The sequence below is a fragment of the Myotis daubentonii genome, chromosome 16 (genome assembly GCF_963259705.1).
Source record: "Myotis daubentonii chromosome 16, mMyoDau2.1, whole genome shotgun sequence".
Taxonomy (NCBI): domain Eukaryota; kingdom Metazoa; phylum Chordata; class Mammalia; order Chiroptera; family Vespertilionidae; genus Myotis; species Myotis daubentonii.
The window spans coordinates 15,384,364-15,408,388 of NC_081855.1; the positions used below are offsets into that span (position 1 = coordinate 15,384,364).

General features: G+C 53.3%; 1 protein-coding gene across 6 annotated transcripts in view; it reads left to right on the forward strand.

Annotated features, from left to right (window-relative positions):
* The window catches only part of GAS7 (growth arrest specific 7), a 207,304-nt gene that overhangs the window by 104,072 nt on the left and 79,207 nt on the right, over nt 1–24,025 (forward strand). For 4 of the 6 annotated variants that reach the window (XM_059668629.1, XM_059668628.1, XM_059668633.1 and 1 more), the window contains one exon: nt 23,222–23,342. The exons of 1 other annotated variant lie outside the window; for it this stretch is intronic. In XM_059668629.1, the coding sequence (XP_059524612.1) occupies nt 23,222–23,342 (121 nt within the window). Of the gene's footprint in view, nt 1–11,487; nt 11,783–23,221; nt 23,343–24,025 lie in introns of those variants that run through there. One more of the 6 variants, XM_059668630.1, reaches the window with a different exon arrangement.

The window sequence follows — 24,025 nt, forward strand, 5'->3', positions numbered from 1 at the left end:
CAATGGAGCCAAGATAGTCTCTTCAATAAATGGTGTTGGGAAAATTGGACAGATATATGCAAGAAAATGAAACTAGACCACCAACTTACACCATATACAAAAATAAACTCAAAATGGATAAAGGACTTAAATGTACGACAGGATACCATAAAAATTCTAGAAGAATCCAAAGGCAAGAAAATTTCAGACATATGCCGAAGCAATTTCTTCACTGATACAGCTCCTAGGGCACTTGAAACTAAAGAAAAAATGAACAAATGGGACTACATCAAAATAAAAAGCTTCTGCACAGCAAAAGAAACCATCAACAAAACAACGAGAAAACCCACTGTGTGGGAAAACATATTTGCCAATGACATATCTGATAAGGGCCTAATCTCCAAAATTTATAGGGAACTCATACAACTTAACAAAAGGAAGATAAACAATCCAATCAAAAAATGGGCAAAGGACCTAAATAGACACCTTTCAAAAGAGGACATTCAGAAAGCCAAGAGACATATGAAAACATGCTCAAAGTCACTAATCATCCGAGAGATGCAAATCAAAACAGCAATGAGGTACCATCTCACACCTGTCAGACTGGCTATCATCAACAAATCAACAAACGACAAGTGCTGGAGAGGTTGTGGAGAAAAAGGAACACTTGTGCACTGCTGGTGGGAATGCAGACTGGTGCAGCCACTATGGAAGACAGTATGGAGTTTCCTTAAAAAACTGAAAATGGAACTCCCATTTGACCCTGTGATCCCACTTCTAGGAATATATCCCAAGAAACCAGAAACACCAATCAGAAAGGATATATGCACCCCTATGTTCATAGCAGCACAATTCACCATAGCTAAGATCTGGAAACAGCCTAAGTGCCCATCAGTAGATGAATGGATTAGAAAACTGTGGTACATCTACACGATGGAATACTATGCTGCTGTAAAAAGGAAGGAACTCTTACCATTTGCAACGTCATGGATGGAACTGGAGAGCATTATGCTAAGTGAAATAAGCCAGTCAATAAAGGAAAAATACCACATGATCTCACTCATTCATGGACAATAGAGACCATTATAAACTTTTGAACAATAATAGATACAGAGGCAGAGCTGCCTCAAACAGATTGTCAAACTGCAGCGGGAAGGCCGGGGAGGGTTGGGGGGCAGGAGGTAGTGGGGTAAGAGATCAACTAAAGGACTTGTATGCATGCATATAAGCATAACCAATGGACATAAGACACTGGGTGATAGGGGAGGCTAGGGGACTGTCTAGGGCGGGGGGATAAAATGGATACATATGTAATACCCTTTGTAATACTTTAAGCAATAAAAAAAAAAAAAAGAAAAAGAAAATAACTTTATGGTTTGGGGTCATGAGGAACCGTATTAAAGGGTCGCGGCATTAGAAAGGTTGAGAACCACTCTCCTAGATGGTCACGTGGCTCTGTCTGCTTTCCTTCTGGCCGATGGCTTTAATGACTCCAGTGGGCAGTCCCCGCAGGCCAAGAGAGTGCATTCCCCAAGCGTATCTACTTGGGGGGCTCTAGGCCCATCAGGGGCTTTCTCAGAGCCCCCAGCCACGCCATTGCTAACCTCCCCCTCTGCCCCCCCCATTCTGTTCATTTGAGACTTGGAGGCCTCCGAAGGCATTTCAGTGTTAGCCCCTCCTGCGTACAACAGATACACACACGGTGCTTCTCCCTCTGCCTTCTTGTCTCCCTCTCTGCCTCTACCCTCACGTGGGTGCCCAGGTGACCCCAGGAAAGTAGAACCCCTCTTTCTCAGTGGGCTGACAAATCCCGGACCGAGACCGGGGAACTCCATCTATTCAGCACACACTTCCTGGGTGTGGTTTCTGTGCCTGGGAACTTGGGGAGCTCAGACACCGGGGGTGAGGACTGCTGGTCACAGGCCGCCCGATCACCGCCGTGGGGGTGAGGAGCGGACCAGCCTGCCTGGGAGGGAGACAGGCGGGGCGGAGGCTGCATCTCCCAGGAGACAGCAAGAAGTGAGGCCCTGGCCCCTGGGCGGAGCAAGGCGGGTCCCTGTCCCGGCTGGAGCCTTGGCCCCACGCTCCCGGATTTCATGGGAGCTGAGCTTGGGTACCGCCTTGTCCCCTTGTTCCCTGTGGGTGGGGCTGCCTTCCCTGGCTCCCAGCTCTGCCGGCTCTTCCAGCTCAAACTCCACTGTGGCTCTCAGTTGACTTTCTTCTCAGGTGTCATTTCAGCGTGGTGGCTGGTCAGGGCTCTTGGCTGTGGAAATGCTACTCTGGGCACTTTCCTTCTCTCCCCTGGCACCTCCGCTGCAGTTAATGAGGCGCTCCCGACTGGCAGTTCGCTATTCCGTTCTCCTGTGTGAAATGGGTAATTAGGGGCTGGCTGAGCATGGCTCCCGCCGAACCTCTTCCTGGCGTATTTGCCTTTGGACAGGGGAGCCCAGGGCACCCTGCGGGCCAGCCTCGGGGACGGGGTGGGGTGAGGCGATGGCTTCTCTCCTGATGTTCTCGTGAGGGTCGGATGAGCTACAGAGTTCGCGGTACTGGCCCCCACAGCTGGGGCTTCAGCAGCTGGGAACAGCCAACGGTACCTAGTGTGGCGTCCAGGCAGTGGGACCGACCCTGCCGGTGTGCAGTGAGGAAAAAAGGAACCTAACCCTAGCCAGTTTGGCTCAGTGGATAGATCATCGGCCTGTGGTCCCGGGTTCGATTCTGGTCAAGGGCCCATATCTCGGTTGCAGGCTCGATCGCTGGCCCTGGTCAGGGCTCATGTGGGAGGCAACCAATCAACAGGATCTCACAAATCCCAGTCCCTTTTGTGCAGCCACCAGCAGGTATTTCTCTCTCAAATAGATGTTTCTGTCTCTCTCCCCCTCTCCCTTCCATTCTCTCTAAAAATCAATGGGAAAATATATCCTCGGTTGATGATTAACAAAAGAAGAAGAAGAAGAAGAAGAAAGAGAAAAGGAACCTAACCCATTGTCCTTCCTGTTATCCAGCCAGTCTTGCTGTTAGGAGCGTGGCGTGTGGAGGGGTGTCCTTTCCTGGGGTGTCCTTGGCGATGGCAGCAGGGTTCACGTGAAGGTGTCGGCAGGAGCTCCCGGACGGCGGCCAGGGCCTTGCTGGGTTAGTTTGCAGCTCTTGTCCAGGGCCGTGTTGGTCTTGGTCTGGTTTGGGGCAGGGGGTGTCGCCTGCTTTCCAGTGGCCCATGGGGAGGTGGGTGTCTCGGCTCACGATCCTCTAAATTCCAGCCTTGTCCACTGGGCGCTGTAACTCCAGTTCCCATGCCCTCGCTCTCGCTCCTGCGATGGGCTCCGTCTGTGTCAGAGGAGGCAGGGCGTGTCGCTGTGCACAGGTGGCTGGGCTGCTGGGGACGCCGGCACGGCAGTGCGAGTGACTTGGGGGTTGGGGACTTCAGCCGATGACTTTCCTCCCAGGTTGCTCCGTGATTTAATGGGGACAGGAAGTTGGGGCAAGGCTGATATCATGGAGGATCCACCGTGGTTTTGGCCCTCAATTCTTTACAAGAATTTAGTGACGTAGGTGGTGGTATTTCTATATCTATCTGTAGAAAAGGAAAAAAAAAATGAAGTTCAGATAGGTGACATGACTTCCCCAAGGTTCTGGAACAGTGATTCTCAACCTGTGGGTCGCGACCCCTTTGGCGGTCAAACGACCCTTTCACAGGGGTCGCCTAAGACCATCCTGCATATCAGATATTTACATTGTGATTCATAACGGTAGCAACATGACAGTTATGAAGTAGCCACGAAAATAATTTTATGGTTGGGTCACAACATGAGGAACTGTATTTAAAGGGCCAGAAGGTTGAGAACCACTGCTCTAGAAGCTGGGTTTGGGAACAAGCAAATGGATGTCTGTGGGCACCCGAGTGACTTGTGGGGGCTGTAGCTTCTGTTTCGTACCCATGCCCACATCCCAACGCATCCATGCCCACCTTGTTTTAGGACTCCCTGTCACAGAGTGGTTTCTAGAAGTTTCTGGAATCTTCTAGGCCCCCTTGTTGGGACGGAGATTTGCATTTTAATGAGTGGAAAAACATAGGCAGAAGAGGACTTGCCAAAGGGAAAATCAAGTGCACTCATGACTTCACTCCTCTTGTGTGCACAGCTGTTTCCTCTCTGCTCCCCCTCCCTTCACGGGGCTCACCGGCCACAGACATGGGCAGTGGCTCAGGATGAGCGGAGAGCCAGACTCGATGGACAGGGTCACCTGGCACAGGACAGTAATGGAGTCAGCCCAGGATCTGTCCTAAGTGGGGCTCTGGCTTCTGCCATCTGACCAGAACTAGTCCCGTAGGCATGATGGCAACATCCGCACCAGGACTGAGGAGGAGGAGCCTGTGCTTTCGGGCTGGGAAGCCTTGGTGTTCAATCCCCATCTGTCTCTGGGCCTCAGTTTCCCCGTCTGTAAATGGCAACATGGGATCAAATGATCTCTAAGTTCCTTTCCACCCCTAATTTGGAGAATGTTCTTTACTGTTGCTCATGCTATCTTAATTCAGTTCATTTTCTTAAACATACTTTCCCCCACAATTCCCTGCCCAGGTCTTCCTGCCATTTGAAGCATCATATAATAAATCCTAATCTGATCAACAGTGTTCATTTTAGGAAATGGCGAGTGAGATGAGACATGTCAAGGGAGATTTTATTAGTAAATTAAATTATCTAAATATTTTAAAATAAGACTATATTCATATATTAGCTCATGATGGAATAAATATTTCTTTACATGCATTAAAATAAATATGCTCATCATGGAAAATACAGAAAAGCAGACATAATAAAAAACATTTAGTATTCTTTCCCCCTTTTTTATTGTATATATTTGTCTACATAACTGGGATCATATAATATATTTGGAATTTTATATGCTGATTTGGGGGAAGGGCAGTGGTTTACTGATTGTAAACATAATAAACACATTTTAAAAAATCAAATTTTTATTTTTTAACTACAAAATTTGTTAATGTAATAAAATTAATAGTATAATTAAAACAGCCAGAGGAGTCCCACAATACAGCGCTGACCTTGGTTAACACTTTTGTGTGTCTCCTTAGTTATTCATAGGGTGGGCACAGCGTTGGGTTTTTGTTTTTTATTTTTTGTTTTTTCCATAGTTGAGATCATGCTGGGTACTCTGATTTCTAAAGCCGGAACTACTCTTAGAAGATGATATAAAGAGGGTTTTGATGACAGAAAGCATCAGTCACTGGGTGGCTTATTAGTCTTTATTTATTTCAGAGGGGGGAAAGACTTGGTTCATTTAAAATGAATTTTAAATATGCAGAAAATCATCACTCAAGTTCCCCGGCAACGACAGTGGCCACTGTGGCGTTCTACACGCGTAGCCTTGCCGGGCCGAGGGAGGGGACAAAGGCCTTTTGTGTGTCGGTTCTCCCAGCAGTGCCCCCAGAGCCTCAGCGTTCCCCTGGGTCGGCATGTGCGTGGATGCAAAAGGCAGCGTCAGCTCTAAGTGTCCCCACATGGCCGGAGGCTTCGCCGGGACTGGCCTCGAAGGATGTTGCAGGAGAAACACATACCTGTTTCCAGAGAAGAGGGAGGCGGAGGAGGAGGAAATGCTCGGGCCCAGTGTAGCCCTGGGCTGGGAAGCCCACCAGAGGGCGCACGGTTTGCTGGATTTCTGAGTTGGGGGTCTGCACCGAGTAGAAATCGGTCAGGCACAGGTGCATCTATATGCTTCCTTCTCCTTGTCACCTCCCTAATTGCGCTTTCTCTCAGTGCCTGGGCGTGAGTGGGCGGGACCCTCACTTGCAGCCTTAGAGAACCTTCCTGTTTCTTGCACATGAAACATGGCTGCAACTGGGCTGGCTATGGACGCCTCAGATCTCCAACTTGCAGACAGAATCTCATATGTGCAGTGCCGTCCGTCCCACCATTCAACAGGTGTTTATAGAACACCCTTAGTGATGGACAAGATAATGAGCGCGCCCCACGAAACGCTGGCTTCAGTGGCATTCTCCTTAGCGCCCGTAGAGGGGCGATGCCAGGCCCCGCGGAGCAGTGAGCGAAAAAACGGATTCCCTAGGTAACGTTTCCCTTTGCCTGTTTTTTGTTTTGTTTTGGTTTTGTTTTTGCATGATTTTAAAATTATCTTTTATTATTTTTATAATGAATTATTGATTTTAATCTATTCTGGTCTTTTCTAACGGAACACTTCTTAATCACACATTGCTTCTTTATTGCCTTTTCTGTCTTGCGATTTAGGGAGTTCTTTTTAAGTTTACCCTGCACTTTATTGAATTACCTTTTTATATTCGTGTTTTTTCACATCCGCCTACTGTGGATTTAAATAAGCAATTTCATGTAGTCCTTACCTCATCCGTGTGCTTCCTTGGGTCATTCTTTCTGTGTTGGCTGTTTTTTTCCACTGTGAATTTCTGTTCCTCTTTTAGGGAGCTCACGACTTTTCTTGCATTCTAGCGGTTTCCTGGCATTTTCTTCTGAATTGTTTTCTGAGATGTGCTCTTCCTTAGAGCCTCTGGGATGGCACATACTCACCCTGGTTCCACATGCTTTTCCCGCCTTCCTTTATTCATTCCTGAACAAGGCAGGACCTGTGTAGGTGTTGCATCTACCAGCAGACAGAGTGCATGCATGTAGACTGCCGCTGGCCGTGGCACCTTGATGGAGGGGTAAATCCTTGCCTCAGTTGCTTGCCAGGAGCTCCTTGATGGGTACATCTCCCAGTCCACTTTCTGTTTGCAGACTGGCTCTCCCTTGAGCACTGCTGTTCTACTGCCTGGTTCTCTGATATTCTGATTGATGAGGGGCCTTGGACCCGACCGTGCTGAGTGCAAGAAGCTGCTGCCAGTCACCACACAGGAGCCCTTGGCCCAGCGGGCCCGGGGCCAGCCACTACCCACATCCCCATTTGTCCTCTCTGCTGCTTTCTTCTCTATTGATCTTCCCTCCTTCCCTGTGTGTCTCACGCATACAGCCCCTCAGGTGCAAAGATCAGGTTCCCACACCCACCCCTCTTTCTGAGCCAGATGGGAACGGGGGCCTCCTCCTTGTAGTTGGTGAGCACATTCCTCGGTGTCTCACTTGGGCACTGTGAACTTCCTATTTCTTCTTGGGACTCCCTCCTCAGTTGGTTTCTGTGACTCTGATTCCAGGACTCACATTCATCCCTTCCCCACCATGTAGCCCCTGAGTCTGAGCCATGGGCTGGGTTGAAGCAGAAAAGAATGAAGAGCTGGTTCTTGCCTTCGAGGGTCCTGGAGAGGGGCCCCAGGGTCTGCACGCACTGGAGGAGGGCACTAGGGCAGGGCATGGGGTCCAAGGAGTAGCAGGGAGACTTCTCCCATCACGTAAGTGAGAACATGCCCCAAGGTTCAGCTCTTCCTCCTTCTCTATGAACCCTGAGCCGAGCCCCAGGATTTCGAGGCCATCCCCACGCAGGTGCTCCTGCTCCATGTGCTAAGGACCAGACTCACCCCGGTTGCTCAACAGTCACTTTGAACCTAAGTATGAAGCCAGTGCATCTAGCACGCCCTCCCAATCCTACTCCCACCGCAGCTGATCTTGGCTGGGTTACTCGTCCTGGTTGCCTTGTTCCCCGAGGAATCAACTTCTACTTTCTCTCAGGCCCCCCACGTCTCATCAGTCACCCAGGCTTATGCTGCTTCCTACTTGACATCCCTCTGCGCTGGGTGAGCCCTTTCTCTCCTTTCCTGCTGCCAGGCAAATTCCATATTTTCTGAGAAGCCTCCCCCAGCTCTGGGTTCTGAAAGCTCTTATTGTCTGTCAGTTTATCACTTGGCACTTAGTATAGACTCCCTTGTTAGTTATATCTCCTTTTTTTTTTTTTCACTGTGTTTGTGACTAATCTTCCCCATGTCGGATGCCCAGGCTTTTGTATTGTGATTGCCTGCATTGCCCACAGCATTCAGGAAAAGATGGTCGGTGGCTGTTAGTTACTATCAGTAACTTGATTGGTCACGTAGCCAAGGGGCTGCTTATCAGGAGTTGGGGGTCTTTGAGGTCCTGCACCCTGGAGACTGCACCAGCTCGTGAACAATTCTTCCCTTCGTGACTGTGAAGCAGTTAGAAAAAGTGAGTCATCGCCATGCCCAGATGTTCTTCTGTATTAATAATCTTTATGAGACAACATGATTTGTTCTATAGAAGATATTGGCTTTGCCCTGGCTGGTTGTTCAGTAGTTAGAGCATTGGCCCGTGGACCGAAGAGTCACAGGTTCAATTCCCAGGGCACGTGTGGGAGGCAACCAGTCAATGTGTCTCTCTCACATCTCTCTCTCTCTCTCTCTCTCTCTCTCTCTCTCTCTCTCTCTCTTCACCCTGCCCTCTCTCTTCCTGCCTCTTCTTCCTCTCTTCCACTCTCTCTCTGAAGATCAATGGAAAAAACATTCTTGGGTGAAGATTAACCAAAAAAAGAGGAAGAGACGGGCCTCTAGTGAACCTAGCCTGGGTATGTGTATTTCAGTTTTCAACCCAGCTGAAACAAAGACTAAGAACAAGAGGGTGGGTTGCAGCTGATGCCTTTAAACCCCAGAAAATGCAGCTCCGTGGAAATGATTGTGTCTTTTTGCTTTCGGATTTCCTACTGTTTCTCATTTGCTCACATGGCCCCATATGTGGAAACCTACCTGTTTGCAGAAACCCAGAAAGGGAGAACAACTCATGCTTTTCACAGTGACTCTAATGATAGACGACGATCCATCAAGCAAAAGAAAAGTGACTTCCTCATTCAGAACCTGGGGTAACCCCAATGGTAACCCCCTAGATTGCATTTGCAAGTCGTACACACCCCGACATAACTTTGGTTAGAATCGAACACCCACAGGGCTGGTTGGTGCGGCTTGGTGCAGGTCAGAACAGTTTAGCCTCATGAATAATAGTGGCCAGAAAGGTCCCTTGCCCTTGGCTGGAGGCCACAATGGGAACTGCCTCAGTTTCCCTGAGATGGGACCATAGTGAGCCCTGCTACAGATGCCCCGACCTCGTTTTCTAGTCTTCTTAATCACTGCACTCACCCAGGGGCTGGGTGCGCACAGTTCACCTTCCCTGGAGACCCTGCCCCTGTGCATCTCATGAGGTGGCTCACATCTCCATCTAAACCAGCGGTTCTCAACCTTCCTCATGCCGCAACCCTTTAATACAGCTCCTCATATTGTGACCCAACCATACAATTATTTTCGTTGCTACTTCATAACTGTAATGTTGCTACTGTTATGAATCGTCATGTCAATATCTGACATGCAGGATGTATTTTCATTGTTACAAATTGAACATAATTAAAGCATAGTGATTAATCACAAAAACAATATGTAATTATACATGTGTTTTCCGATGGTCTTAGGCGACCCCTGTGAAAGGGTCATTCGACCCCCAAAGGGGTCGCGACCCACAGGTTGAGAACCGCTGATCTAAACGACCGTGTGTGTGCCCCGTGTGTGCGCAGCCTGCGCACGTGTGTGTGTGTGTGTGTGTAGTGAAACACACATAACAAAAAATGTACCAGTGCAACCATTTTCAGTAGCTTTAAAAACATTGACCTTCTTGTGCAACCATCATCACCGTCCATTTCCAGGACCTTTTCATCTTGCAAAACCGAAACTCTGCATCCGTTAAACAGTAACTCCCCAACGCCCCCTCCCCCAGCACCTGGCAGCCACCATTCTACTTTCTATGTCTATGAGCCTGACTATTCTAGGAACCTCACAGAAGTGGATTCATACAGTGTTTGCGGTTTTGTGACTGGCTTCTTTTTATTTCGCATAATGCCCTCAAGGTTCATTCATGTTGTAGCATGTGTCAGAATTTCCTTCCTTTTGAGGCTGAATAATGCCCCATTGTGTGTGTGTGTGTGTGTGTGTGTATGTGTGTGTGACATTTTGTTTATCATTCACCCATCAGTAGACACTTGGGTTGTTTCTACCCCTTGGCTATTGTTAATAATGCTGCCATAAACGGGGTTGTGCAGATATATCTGTTCGAATCGTGCACTCATATCTCTTGGGTATATACCCAGACGTAGCCTTGCTGGATCATATGGTGATTCTATGTTTAATTTTTTTGGAGCTGCCATACAGTTTCCATAGCAGCTGGACCACGTTACATTCCCACCAGCAGGGGTTCCAGCGTTTCACATCCTCGCGAGCACTTGTTTTTTTCTGGTTTTTTGGTAGCCATTCCGCTGGGTGTGAGGTAACATGTCATTGTGCTTTGCATTTTCCTAGTGGTTAGCGAATCGGAGCATCTTTTCACGTGCTCATTGGCCATTTATAGATCTTCTTTGGAGAACAGTCCTTGGCCTGCTCCTAATTAGGTTGTAGGATTGTAAGTGGTTGCTGAGCCTAAACTATTTTGTGCCCAGGAAGCAGCAGCTCTCATCTTCAGTCGCTGCTGATAGCAACAACATGGCCAGCCTTTACTGAGCCCTCACATCCCCTCGCACAGTGCTAAGTGTTTGTATGGATTTTCCCCCCTTTATCCTCACAGCCACCCGTTGAGGACTATGTTGTGATCATCTCCATTTTACCCTTGAAGGAACCACAGTGTGGAGGCCTTGCTGCTGAATCAACAGGGTGTGACCCTGATCGGACTGGTCTCCAGGGGATAGCACTGAATTCCTAGCCCCACCCACCCAGGGAGCTGGCATTGAAACAGCTTCTTCAGTCAGCAGTTCATCCACACACACGTTTGAGAGAAGTGATTTGATAGGAAACCACCCCGGCCTCAGGACCTGGGTCCCCACAGAAAATCCCATTTTCTTCCATATAGAGAATCACTTCCTAAAACCCCACAGAAACATGGGGCATTTGAAGTGCTAAACCCTCAGCTGCTCAGAAAACGCTTTCTCAATGGAACAATGTGACGCGTTCACCAAGGACCCAAGTCCCCACCTAAGTTCATTTCGTGGGAGGAGGCAGCATTGTTCTCAGGGTCCAATCCTTTCCCCACTGCAACTAACAGCTTTGTGGTCAGCAGCCCTTTTTCATCTGAGATGCACAGCGTCTCTCGCCCGCAGTCTGTCCGGATTTGGAAGTGAGGAGGGAGAGGGAAGGCAGGGGGCCCTCATCTTACCCCTCTGGGCGCCAGCTCCCCGGCCCTGGGAAGATCTAACGCAGGCTTCTTTGGGGATCACTCTCTGTTCCTTTTATGTTGGGTCTTATCTGGCCTTGGGTTCACACAGCCCAGGCCGGGGCCGGGGCCGGGGCCGGGGCCAGAGCCCTGACTTCAGGCTGGGAAGAAGCTGGCGGAACATTCCCCAGCAGGGCTTGGGCAGGCCCAGGGAGTCCCGCCTAAACTGCAGTGGACAAAGGCGCCCTTGTCCGCAGGCCTGGGGGTGGGAGGCATCTGGTCAGTGACACAGGCTTGGCCATTGTATGTCGTGACCTCAGCCAACTTTTTTTAGCTGAGAAAGGGGAAAAAGAGAGAGAGTGTTAAAAAAAAAAAAAAGGGGGGGGGTGGAGAAAGAACTCCCCGAGAAGCTGCATCTGGAAAGTCCGGCGGCGATGACTTCCCACAAGGGCTGGAGCGGATTTGGAAGGAACTGTGCAATGTAGCGGGTTCTTTGTGAAAGAGAGGCCCTGAGAGCAGCCACAGGAACATCCTCCGGGTGCCCGGAGCCCTGACCTGGGGAGCCGCTCGCTTCAGCCTCATTTCCCGCAGAGGGTGCCATGCGGAGGCGGCTGGCGGGGGCCTGGCCCTGAGTCCGGGGACTTCAGACAGGACCCCAGCCTCTCCTCCGAGTAGCAGCCCCCAAGGAGATGAGCTGTCCTCTGATGGTAAGAACTGGCCCTGCTCGCCTGCCCATGTGTGGGCTCAGCTTGCTTTTCTTCTGCGTGTTTCCACAATGACTTCGACGTTTTTAAGGAGGCAGCTCTGACAACCTTGAGCTGTGGGCGCCAACTGTGAAACTCAAAGGGCCTGGGGGCCCTGAGTGCTGGGGGCGCCTTTCACGGGCCCCAGGCATGAGCAGGGAGGAAAGCATGCTGGGCCGTTGTGAGAGAAGTCCGGAGAAGAGGAGGGGAGGAGGACAGAGATGGAAAGAGGGATGTCCATGGCGGGAAGGGAGTCTCAGCTCCCCCGGTTCCCCGAGCAGCGGATTGGCTGCTTGGATTTCTCTTGCGGCGATTGCAGTCCACCTGTCACCGCCCGTGTAACTTTCCCACATATGAAGCTTGGCTTACAGCCACCTACCCACCTGCCTTCTGCCCCATGGCCCAGTTCTAGCCGGGACACCACAGGGTGAAAGCCCATCAGGGGACATAGCTTTCCGGAAGGTAGTTGAGTATCTGCCCCGGAGACCCAGTGTCCCCATCGTGGTTCCAGGCTGGGCTGGATGCTTGTGTCCAGTTGGATGGTGGCGGCAGTGGCCATAATGGAAATAATGGACGCTGTCCTGAGACTGGGGCAGACCTTCCTGCTCCTGGAAGGTAGCCACCCCCTCCTTTGGGAAGCGGGCCCTCTCATCAGCCTAGGCCTCCGTGAGCACCGCCCTGAGGCTCTGGCAGCTGGGGAGGTCCAGTTTCCATGGAAAGGCTCGTCCGTGTCCACACCTCCCTCCGGAACACTCTTCCCCACTCGGCTTCTGATGGGGCCCGAACCGGTGCCAGAGAAGGGGACGGTGCTCGTCACCCAGGCGCAGCCACTGACGGGCCAGTTCACCTCCTAGAAAGTTCAGAGCAGGGCTGCCCAGCGGTCAGGGCACATCTAAGTCGTCCCCAGGGCAGGGCCTGGGACTCTGCATTTATAATCAGCTCCAAGGCTGCTCACACGGGGACACACCTGAGAGACGGCGGTAAAGGCCCCAGACCGATCAGCCAGGACCTGGGGGGCTTCAGGGGTTTGTGGGAAGAGGGATTCACAGAGAAGATGGACACTGGGGACATTCAGGGAGCGGGGAAGGGCCCGGGCAATGCTCTTGGCAGAGTGGGTCAGGCAGACTCGGAGGTGTGTGGGTTTGGGTGTGGGCGGTCGGCGGTGTGCCCGCGCATCAGAGGACTGAGATCGGGGTGCAGGGCGAGTGGTGGACAGAAGGGCTGACAGCCAGCAGGCCCGGAGCAGTCCACTGGCGCCTGCCTGGGCCTCGAGGCGAATTCCAGCCGCAGATGCAGGGGAGCCCGGGATGCCAGGCAGAAAGCGGAGGGCTGGCACACAGAGCTCTGCTGAGTGTGGCTCTGGGCGTGACGGGGCGGGGCAGGTGACGTGGGCTCAGGGGTCAGAGGACTCACCACACTCACCACGGCGAGCGGTGGAAGCCCGGCACCCGGGCGGGGAGGCAGGTCCCAGGAGCTCGGGCCTGGGCAGTGCTCCAGGGACAGGCTGATGCCTCTGAATCCCGTGTCTACCCTTGACTGTGACTTTGCCTGGAAACCATCTGGTCCAACTTCTGTATTTTCAAGATGAGGAAATTGAGGCCAAGCCGCAGAAATGGGGTGGGTTGCTCAAGATCTGACAGCAAGACAGCCCAGCCCAGCCCTCGCAGTCGCGTGCGGGTCACAGAGCGGGGGTCCCGGCTTGGGAGCAAGGCCTCGTGCTCACCACGTCTGGTTCTAAGCCCACCCGCGGCAGAGGCCCAAAGGTGCGGCTGAGTTGGGTTGGAAGGGATGGTACTGACTTGGGGAAACTTCCAGCGTCAGCCTCAGTCTCCCTCTGGTGTGTGTGGCTCAGAACCAGCTAGGCCTGGCTGGGGCCGGGTCTGCAGTCAGAAATCTTGGCTGGCATCACCTGGCGCATGGGCATGCTTGTTTCTGGCTGAGAAGACGTGCGCCCTGGTTTTCCTTGGTGCCCTCCGCCCGCCCCGGGCGACCGCAGAGCTGGGTAGCGGGATTGCAGCCCCATCAGCCACCCTGGTGCCCTAATGAGCTCAGCGCCTTTCTAAAGGGCACCAGCCCCAGAGGAAGCCTGCCCTTGCCCCCAGGGCCTCTGTGGGCGGCAGCTGCTCACTGGCCCTTGAAGTTCCTGGCAGGCCGCTCTGCACCGGTACCGCCTATGACAGCTGAGCTAGCAACTTTCAGCTCCCTCTTCACTTTCCTTCTTCAGTTAGTTTTGAATGAAACGGGATGTTTGATAAACTCGGTTACAGGGTTTTCTTCAGAGGTGTAGCAAGGTTAGAAAGTGTCAGAAACATGGCATAGGGCATGATGGGGTTTTGCATCTTAATATGAAAGGAAGGCTGGGAAGGGCTTCACTAGTAGTTCTTTTTCTCCGCTCCCCTCCATACACCCCGAACCAAGTGTTAGCAACTGTTCCCAGGCTTTCTGTCTGCAAAGAAATTGGCCCAGGAGTCACCCGGAGGGGCCCTCACGCTACGAGGAGCTTCCTAGGGAGGTGACCTGCTGTTGGCGACCAATGGTGGCCGAACCCCAAAATGTCCTTCAAAGGCGTTCTCTAGGGACATAAACTGGTAGAGAGGGTCTGGGAGGCATTTGGAGATTCCTCAGGGCGACAGAAGGCACTGAGCTCCAGCCCCGCTCCTTCCTGGGACAGAGGGGACCAGAGGCCAGAGCAGCGGCTGGCGGCACGGCAGCTCTGAGCTGTACCCTCTGCGGTCAGTGTCTCGGCTGGGGCCTGTGTTCCATGCGTTCCACTCCTGTTCGGTCTTCACTGGCGTCTCGGACAGCGTTTCTTCCCCCCAGCTGAGCAGATTTGGTTGACTACATAAAACCATCGCCAGCCCCCAAGAGTTTGGGGGAAACATGTCACAAAAAACAAAGTCATGGGTTACGGACATTAACGTTCCTGTCAGGTCTGGGTCACCTCTTCTGCGTGTGCGGCTGCTGCTTTTGTACGCTTGCGCTTGTCCTTTAAATGTCTTGCCATTTCCCCTGTGGTGGCTTTGGTCTCTGTGACGAAAGACGGTCCGAAGGTGGCGGAATCCCGGTGTTTGAGGTCAGGCGTCCCCGGTTTTACAGATGAGGAAATGGCCAGAGAGGCACAGGCCTTAAATCACAGCGTGGAGTTGGGGACACGGTCTCTGTGCCCCGGCCTGCGTGCTTCCACGATGCTTCTGCGGCCCGAGGAGCAGGTAGGCTTCCAGGGGCCATGTGATGTGTATCTGCCGGGAAGGGGAGGGAGGGGAGGGGCCAGCCTTCCCGGGCAGCTGTGAGGAAGTTGAATGATTGGGTTGAAGGTCTGTTAATCACAGGTGCAGGCAAAGTCACTCGGAAGTGGTAACAGGCCGAAAACAAGCTGCAAAACTTCAGGATCAGACGGGCCTTAGACATGCAGCAAAACGTGGGGCCTTTCTCTAGGGTTCCCCAAGCCCTCGCAGGCCAAGGTGAGGAAGCAGCCGCAGTTTCCCGGGTGACCCCGGGGCTGTTTGTATTTCGGGAGCACCGGTGGGAACCCCCTTCCCCTGAGTGGCCTTAAACAGCCATGAGGCCTTCGGGCACCTGCTCCAAACCCCCGTCATCGGCAGGAGTGACCGTGATGTTCGGTGGCACAATCCTGCTGTTTGGCCAAAGCTGAGGCTCTGAAGTGGGCGCCTCTCAGATCCGTCATGCTATGTGGTCCCACTGGCCAGATGCCACCAGCTAAAGCCGCAGCCAGTTCCGTCCGAGAAGTTTGCTGACTGCCAGAGGTCTTCATTTCTACGCTGTTTGCTTTGGAACTCTGTAATCGGCCCTTCCCTCTTGTATCTGTATGGCAGGTGCAATGATAATAAAGCCCCTTTCCTCCAGTGTCGGAGGCTTAAGCGCTCACGCGGGAGTGTGTGTAAAGCCGGCGTGGAAGCCACTTCCTCCAGGATCGCTTCCTTCCCACCCTCTGCTGTGTGTCCCTCACACACTTCAGGTCATGGAATGGCTTCTGCACCAAGAGCAGCCGCCCAACTCTTCCTTGCTATTCCCAGGGTCGTTCGCAAACTCTTCCTGGATCCTTGCCCCTCTGCAGCCCTCGTCTGGCCGCTTAGTGGGCTGTCCTGGGAGGGCTGACTTCCTGCAGCCTTGCAGGGGCTTCACTGTAATTGTGTTCATCAACATTCCTGGGTAACCAGATCACTCCATTCCTCTTTAGGATCAGAAAATAGAGTGTATTGTTCTGTGTCCTCTCCCTGCCCAGTCCTGACAACAGGCCCAGCTCAGACCCGAGTTGATTGGCTTGCAGATGGGTGGGCAGGGTGGCTGGGGTCTCTCTGAGACTCCTGGGAGTCTCACACGTGTGCAGGCTCAAAAAGGTTCGGCCTCAGGCCCGTGGCTGGCAGCGCTGTGGGTGCTGGGAGGAAACTCCCATGGCACTGATGCCCACCTCTTGTCATGGGTGCCAGTGACATCACAGCGTAAGGCTTCCTGTATTCCATGTTGGATATCCATTCAGTCAGACACCGCCCCCTCCCCACCCCCCCACCCCCCAGAGCTGGGATTTGCTCACAGTGGGGCACGCACGTTGCTGGGACGGCCATTCCCTGTCTACTTGTTTGGTGAGATCGCTTCTTTAAACCCGTTTAAAGGCCAGTTACTACCACAATCCCAGCTTCCATCCATCCATCCACCCAGCTGACCAATATTCTGGGTATACTATGTGGAGGCTAAGTTGAGGAATAAGATCGAGGTGGCCCTGCCTTCTTGAATTTACAGTCTGCTTCTCTGCTGTGTGGCTTCTTCTCCTCCCTCTGGCCAGGTCTCCAAATCTCTCACCCTTAGAAGAGCATGAAGATGCTGCCAGTATCCATCCTCTCCCCACCAGCCTGTAACACCACCTGCAGGGATATGCTTCCCAGGATGCACTGCGCCACTGCCATGGTGCCCTGCCTCCTCCCCAGCCATTTGCTGTGAGCCGCTCTCTCTGAATGGAAAGGCTCCAGAGCTGGAGAGAACAGGACTTTCGCCTCTGAGGCCGGGGAGAGGCACCCTGAGGCTGTGCATCGCTGTGGGAGGTGCGGCCCTGCTTCACGCGTTGTGTCTTAACCTGTAGCCTGAGGAGATGGCCTTCCCTTGGGTAGCGGTTCCCAGCTCTGTGTAGGCGTCGCTGCACCCTCAATCGGTGTCCAGCAGAAAGGTGTGGCGTGGGCCTGACTCTCCTTGGTCTTCGTGGCGGCTCCCTCGCAGCCCCTGTCATTAACTGGGTGACTCCCTGCGAGTGACGGTGGAGCCCACTCCTGGCACTGGGTCTGGGACCCCTCAGGGTCACTAGTCACCAACCAGCTCCCAGGGGCTGAGGCCTTCCAGGCCCACCCAGCCTGCCCTGGCCGGTTCTGGGTGTCCAGCTGGCCGTGTGGCTGTGGAAGGGAGAACTTGCTGGCGAGTCCTTTATGGAGCAGCCTTCAAGCGCTGCCAATCACGGCACCGGGCTCATTAGCAGTCATTGCCATGGCAACGGGTCTACCAGAAAGTGGCTTGTTAGGCAGACAACTTCAGACATGTTATATATAGATCTGGGAGTGGGGGTGTGGAGCCCAGTGGGTATGACTTTCTTTAGAGCTTCTATTGCTTCTGGGTTTGGGGTGTGAGAAGACGTGGAATGGGGGACCTTAAAACGGTCTGTTCTGGCTGCTAAATCAAGTGTCTGACGACCACCCCTTAACATCGCCAGGTAGCGTTTGCTCACACCTGCCAGAGGTAAGCACCCGGTGCTCCCGGAAACCTCCTGAGGGGCAGGCAGGCGTCCCGGGCTGAACTTGCAGAGGCTGTGAGGAGCTAAGTGTGGGGGCTGCACAGACGGGAGGCTGCAGGGGCAAGATTGAATCTCTCTGAAAAGAACCTATTTGAAAGGTTTGGACTAGGGGATAGGACTCTTTTCATGCATAAGTAGCCATGTAGCTAAACACTGTCTTTTCATAAATTGTGCTTATTAAAATGTTCTGCTCCCAGTTTCCATTTCAGCAGCAAGGCTTTCTCTTAGTTGCGCCTCTAAAGCTGCAAACCAGTCTCTTCCGAGGTCAGTGAGTGTAGGCTCCCCTAGGCTCCCCTAGGATGCATGTTCAAAGGTGGCTTTCTAGGCTCCAGGTTTTGGTGGTTGGATCAGGGCTCTGGAATCTGCACTTTAACCCACATCCCAGGGAATGACGGTTGGCCCCGGGGACCACACTTTGAGAAACACTGCTGTAGGGCGATCTCTTTTCATATCTGGGTGACTTCTCTTTGCTTGCAGGCTCACCCCCCTCGTCCCCCAGGGGGAGTCCGTAGCCATCATTAAAAGGACAGTTTCTTTTGATGTGTTGACTTAAATAATGAGACAGGGAAGCCAGCCTGCAGCCGGGGAACGTGACTGCACGGATGTGGGTGGTGATATTTCTGCAGGTCTCCTGGGGAGGCACGTGCACACTCGGAGGTGCGACCGGCAGGAGCGTCAGAGCCGAGTTGTCATCCTCCTTGGGCGGGAGCTAGATGCCAGGTGGTCAGGTGAAGAAATGGGGTTGATTCTGGGGAGATGGACTGGGAGTAGCCTGGATTTTGGGAGCTGGATGGCAGCATCTAGAACAAAGCTACTATTTTAAGGTTTGGTTTATCATTTAATTAGCTGCACAACATGGGGCACGTTAGTAAATTCTCTGAATCCTGGATTTCTCATTTTAAAATGGAAAAAATGGCATGTATGTGCCAGGCTTGTTATAAAGATTAGCGCTAAGTGCCTCAGTCCTTGGCTCACTTAGAGACATGTGGCAAGTGATCAAAGCCATTACCAATGGCAGAAATGGGGTCTGAGTGCAGGCCTTCCTTTAAAATATACGTGTGTGTGTGTGTGTGTGTGTGTGTGTGTTTATTGATTTTAGAGAGTGGGAAAGGGAGAGGGAGAGAGAGAGATAGAAACATCAACAGCCTGCCTCCTACATGCCCTCTACTGGGGATCGAGCCCACAACCCAGGCTCAACCAGGAATCGAACCGGCGACCTCTTGGTGTATGGGGTGAGGCCAACCAACTGAACCACACCGGCCGGGCCAGACATTTCTTGAGTACCTATTAGGCTAGGGTTCTAAAGTGGTCTCGAAACCTTCTGATAAAATAGGGTGCGTGTGTGCGTACACATGCATTCATTGTGGGGTCAGAAGATCCTGTTTAATTCAGACTTTCAGAGGATGGGTTTCCACATGTACCTGGGCAGGCTGTTCACTGAACAAGGGGACCCAGGTGAGGGGCCTAGGGAGGCCGAGACCCGCCTTGCCCCCTGGGGACGGCCCATCCAGGGGAAGAGGCGGCATTTTCTGACTCCCACAGAGCCGTCCTGGGACACGGGCTAAGCATCCCGGGCTAAGCAAAGCACCCTCATCTCCGCCCACTCCACTCCCTCCGCCCCTGCTCCTTGTGGTAGGACCCGCGCTACCCCTGCTTTCCGTGCCTGTTCCCATGGGAAAGAGCTGACAGAGTGGAAGGGGAGAAGCCAGAGGACTAAGGAAGGGAAGGGAAGGCTTTAACTTGGAAGGGAACTAATTAGAACAGTAAGTTGGCAGAGACCTTAATGATCGGGTAGTTGCTCCGCTGTATCCTCTCGGTGGCTCTGGGGCCGCCCTCCCAGGAGCCTGCGCCTCCACCGCCACGAGGGGGGAGGGAAGACTGGGGGTTTGGCCTCTTAAACAAGAGCCTGCAGATTGGGAGGCCGACTCCTGCCTCGTCTACCTCTTTCTAAAATCGTTTTTATTGTGGTAAAATACACCTCACATAAACTGTACCATCAGTGACGTTTAGAACAGTCACAGTTTTGTGCAACCGCTGCCACTGTCTAGTTCCAAAACGTTTTCATCCAACAAAAAAGGAAACGCTGCCCCCCTCTGCACCCCTGCAGCCCCCGGCCACCCCTCATCTGCTTTCTGTCTATGGGTTTTCCTGTTCTGGACATTTGATATAAATGAATCATCCCAGAACTTGGCCTGCTGCGTCTAGCTCATTTCCCATGCGTGATTTCAGGGCCCATCCATGTTGCAGCGTGCATCGGCACTTCATTCCTTTTAATGGCCGAGCGTTGTTTTTTGTGCGGTTACATCATCACAGTGCGTTTCCCCGTTCATCGGTTAATGGCCACTTGCCTTGTTTCCACCCTTTGGTGATTGCGGATAATGTGGAACAGGGTGTACAGGTGTCTGGGCGCTGCTTCACTTCTCTGGGGGGGGGGGTGCCCCGTTGTCTCCACATCTTTTGGCTCCTGGCTGCTGCAATCCAGCCAACAGGATACCTTCCTTCTGGGAGAGGGAGAGGCAGTGCTGGGGGCCTTGGGGGATGGAGGCAGAGCGCTGTCAGCTGGCGGGCAGAGCGGGGACCCCTGGCCGTTCCAGGGGGGGCGGTGTGGAGACCACCTTTCCCACGCTGGCCAAATTAGGAAATTGGCCTGGGTGCCCTCCTCCCCCCACTCAGCACCCCTGGCCCTTCCTGGCTCAGTATCGGGGGTGCCTCCCTGGCAGGCACTTTCCATAGCGTGCAGGGTGGTGGGTCCCACATGTCCCAGATGGGGAGGCCTCGGGCAGTATGGCACCCGCCTGGTCATCAGTGTCCTCAGATGTCAACCAGAGCTCTGACCCCTCACACTTATTTATGTAAATAAGAGAAAAGCACGTGCTTTTGTGGGTTTGGGCTGGGGGTCGTCACTTCACAGGTGGGACACAGGGTCAGAGGCTCGGTCCGCTCACTCCAGCAGCCCAGCTAAGGGGAGTCCTCCTCGCTGCCCGCCCTTTCCCCGAACCCAGCAGCAGCATCTTCACGTGGTGACCGCCCCAGCAGGCCCGTGTTAAGCCGGTCGTCTTGGAAACAGAAAGCTGGGGGAAGCGACTGTTACTGGTGGCATGTTAGATGCAGTGATGGGGAGGGGGGAGCGAACTTCACGCCACAGTAGGCAGAGGTCTCACTCGCATCCAGACGGCCCCCCTTCTCCTGGAGCCCCCCCATTTCCTGAGTATTCTTGGTGACAGGCACTTTCCCAGGCGCGGAGTTTCTTACTGTCCGTCTCCACAGTGTGTACCACGCTGGGCTAACATCGTCCCCCATCTCACAGATGCTGAGGTAGGGCGGCCGGTGTGTCATTTCCCTGGGCCCCAGGCTGCTCAGTGACTAAGTCCCACTAAGCCTCAGGCTGGAGGGCGGGTTCACTTTGCTGCTGGGTCTTTCTCTCTCTCTCTCTCTCTCCTCTGGGTCCCTGCAGCCTCGTTCTGCCCATGCCAGTCTCTGCCCTTGCGGAATGCATTCTCTTTCACAATTTCCCACTTCCTCCCAGCTTACCCTACAAGCCCCAGTCCTGTCTTCCCTTAGATGCTGTGCCTCAGGCAGAAGCAACTTAGTTCTAGACCATTTCTTTCTTCGGTCAAGCCCCCTGACCTCCCTGTTCCTGTTTCTCCCAACCCCACAGAGGCAACATGTGTGTCTCCTGTACTGTGGGTATTCTCTCTCTCTCTCTCTCTCTCTCTCTCTCTCTCTCTCTCTCTCTCTCTCTCTCTCACACACACACACACACACACACACACACACACACACACTCACACTCTCACTGTACTCATCCTCAGGCTATTTGTCTTGCATATATTTTGACCGTCTTCCAACCTGGAGAGGCCCGAGCAGTGTCTGGAGGCCCCGGTAAGCGTGCCCAGGTGTGTGCTGGGGCTCAGCGGACATGCTGTGCCGGCGAGGAGGCTGCCTGCCCGGCGGCGGTCCGCCCCTCTGGCACCTGGCGGTCTGGAAGCCACAGAGGCGCTGCGGGTCAACAGGTGTGGGAGACAGAAGCGTTCAGGGCAGAGGGGAAGGTTTTTCATTAAATTGTGAAACTTCATAATGAAACAGACAGGGAGGACCAGGGGGAGCCGTGCTCACTCGCAGTCCCTGGAGCAGCTGGGATTGATCTGATCCCCGATCCCCACCGAGGGCGTGCAGGGCTCCCCAGGAAACGGAAGTGCGGGCTCTGCAGTCTGCAGAAAGCTCAGCAGTTTGGGAGCCGTGTCTGTATTGCTCACTTGCCAGCTATTAAGCTGTGGTCATCAGTGACCCAAAACTGCCTCGTAGGCATGGCGGGGGGATGCCGGTGACATTTAGGGGCCGGTTAGTTTTAGTATTTCTGAACAGGGTCCGGCTTCGCTGAGAAAATCATGGCTCCTATCCTGCTGTGGCTAGAATACGGTCTTTATCTGTTTATTTCTCCGCAAGGCACAGAAATTATGTGAGCTAATTGGGCCCTTTTCTTATGTTTAAGTGTTCTTTAACAACTTTTATTTATTTTTTTTGTTGTTAATCCTCACCTGGGGATATTTTCTCCATTGCTTTTCAGAGAGAGTAGAAGGAAGGGAGGGAGAAAGAGAGGAAGAGAGAGAGAAAGAGAGAGAGAGGAACATTGATGTGACAAAGACTGGTTGCCTCCCACACGTGCCCTGACCAAGGGCGGGGAGCAAACTTGCAACTTAGCTATGTGCCCTTGACCAGGAATCGAACCTGTGACTCTTTGGTGCCCAGGCCGTCGCTCTAACCACTGAGCACCACTGGCCAGAGCTAATAACTTTTTTTTTTTTGCGTTTATTGAAGAAAATCTAGATGGAAGAGTTAAGCAAAAAGAAGGGAAGACAAACTGCCCATAATCCCACCGGGAAGCACCTGCTGTAGCATCTGTGTCTCTACTATTTTCTCTCTGTTCTCTCTGTTAATCTCTGATTATTTTAGGAAAAGCTCCGTGCGTGTGGTGACGAGAATTAAGCTGCAGATAAGTGCATGTGGTGAAAGGGCATCCTGGGTTGTCTCAGACTCCAGTTCTCCTCGCAGGGTGATTTGGGCACTTGGAGAAAACGCACCTCGCTCTTCGATTCATGGCGTTGTTGTAGAAGGTTCCACAGCTCGCTGTGCCGAGGCTGGCATGGATGGTTTCCGGTAGCTTCCCCAGCAGGCCCTGGCCTCGTCTGCGGCTGCGGCTGTGCTCAGCTGTGCTCGGTGCTCCCTGGGATGTCAGGCTGCAGCGTCCACACGGGAGTGCGGGGAGCGGCACCTCCCACCCCGTGAAAGTGCCTCACCCCCGAGGATGGCTCTTTAGGGGCTAACAGAGGAGAAAGCCCAGTGTTAGCTGAGCGGCACTTCCCTCTGTCCTGGGGGAAACCTGTCCCTCCTGCGGTGGCTCTGAGGCAGCAGGCGCTCCTCACACCTCCCGCTCAGACAACCGCCAAACTCACACAACCGCGGCCTGTGACCTCCCTTAGGGGGGCCTGTGGGCCACGCATCCTCAACGCCGAGCCGTGCCAGGGTGACTTCATCTGCCCTGACTTCCTGGTTGAAAAACGGCTGCACAAATGCCAGACGTGTGTGACCTTTCCTTTCCTCCTCCGCAGAAGCCTGGGATGGTCCCCCCTCCGCCGGGAGAGGAGAGCCAGAGCGTCGTGCTGCCCCCCGGCTGGCAGAGCTACCTGTCCCCACAGGGCCGGCGCTACTATGTCAACACGACCACCAATGGTGAGTCCCGCTCAGGAGTGGCCCGCGCCAGCCCCGGGCTCCTGTCTCTCCGAGAGCCAGGCTTTCTCCTCCCTCCGCCACCGCCTGGTTTTTATTTTCTTCAGAAGCTGACCTGAGAGACGGCTCTCCCCACAGTGCTGGGCGGCGGGGGTCTGAGCCTGGATGGGGAAGCCTGCCTGCCCTTCAAGGCTGGGGTCCTCCTCGGACCCTTACAGCCACTCGGGCGTGTTTGCTGAACGGAACCTCTAATTGGGATGGAGAAAGGTTGTGGTCAGCAGCTAGTTTGAATCAGGGCGAGCGCTCGAGCTGTGCGGCGCTGTCTTGGGGTCTGAGCGTACTAAATGACGCAAGAGTTCCCAGACAGGCATCGCAAGATCGACGCCTCCCTGACTTCCCCACCGCGCCTCCTGCTCTCACCGGGATCATCGCACTGCCTGAGTCTTGGCATGTTCCTTGGGAAATGCTGGGGCTACTTATGGATGGTTTATTCTAGCAGAGAGCAGGTTCTGTGTGCATCTCCGAGTTGAGGTGGGACCGCACCTCCATGCCCCCAGCTACTAGGGACTTCCTGGGCCTTCACAGTGACTCCAGGATCCTGGGATGCTAACTGCAGGGTGAAGGAGTGGCAGGTTACTCCAGCCAGCTGAGCAGACCTGTTGCAGGCCTGCGGGCCTGGGCCTGGC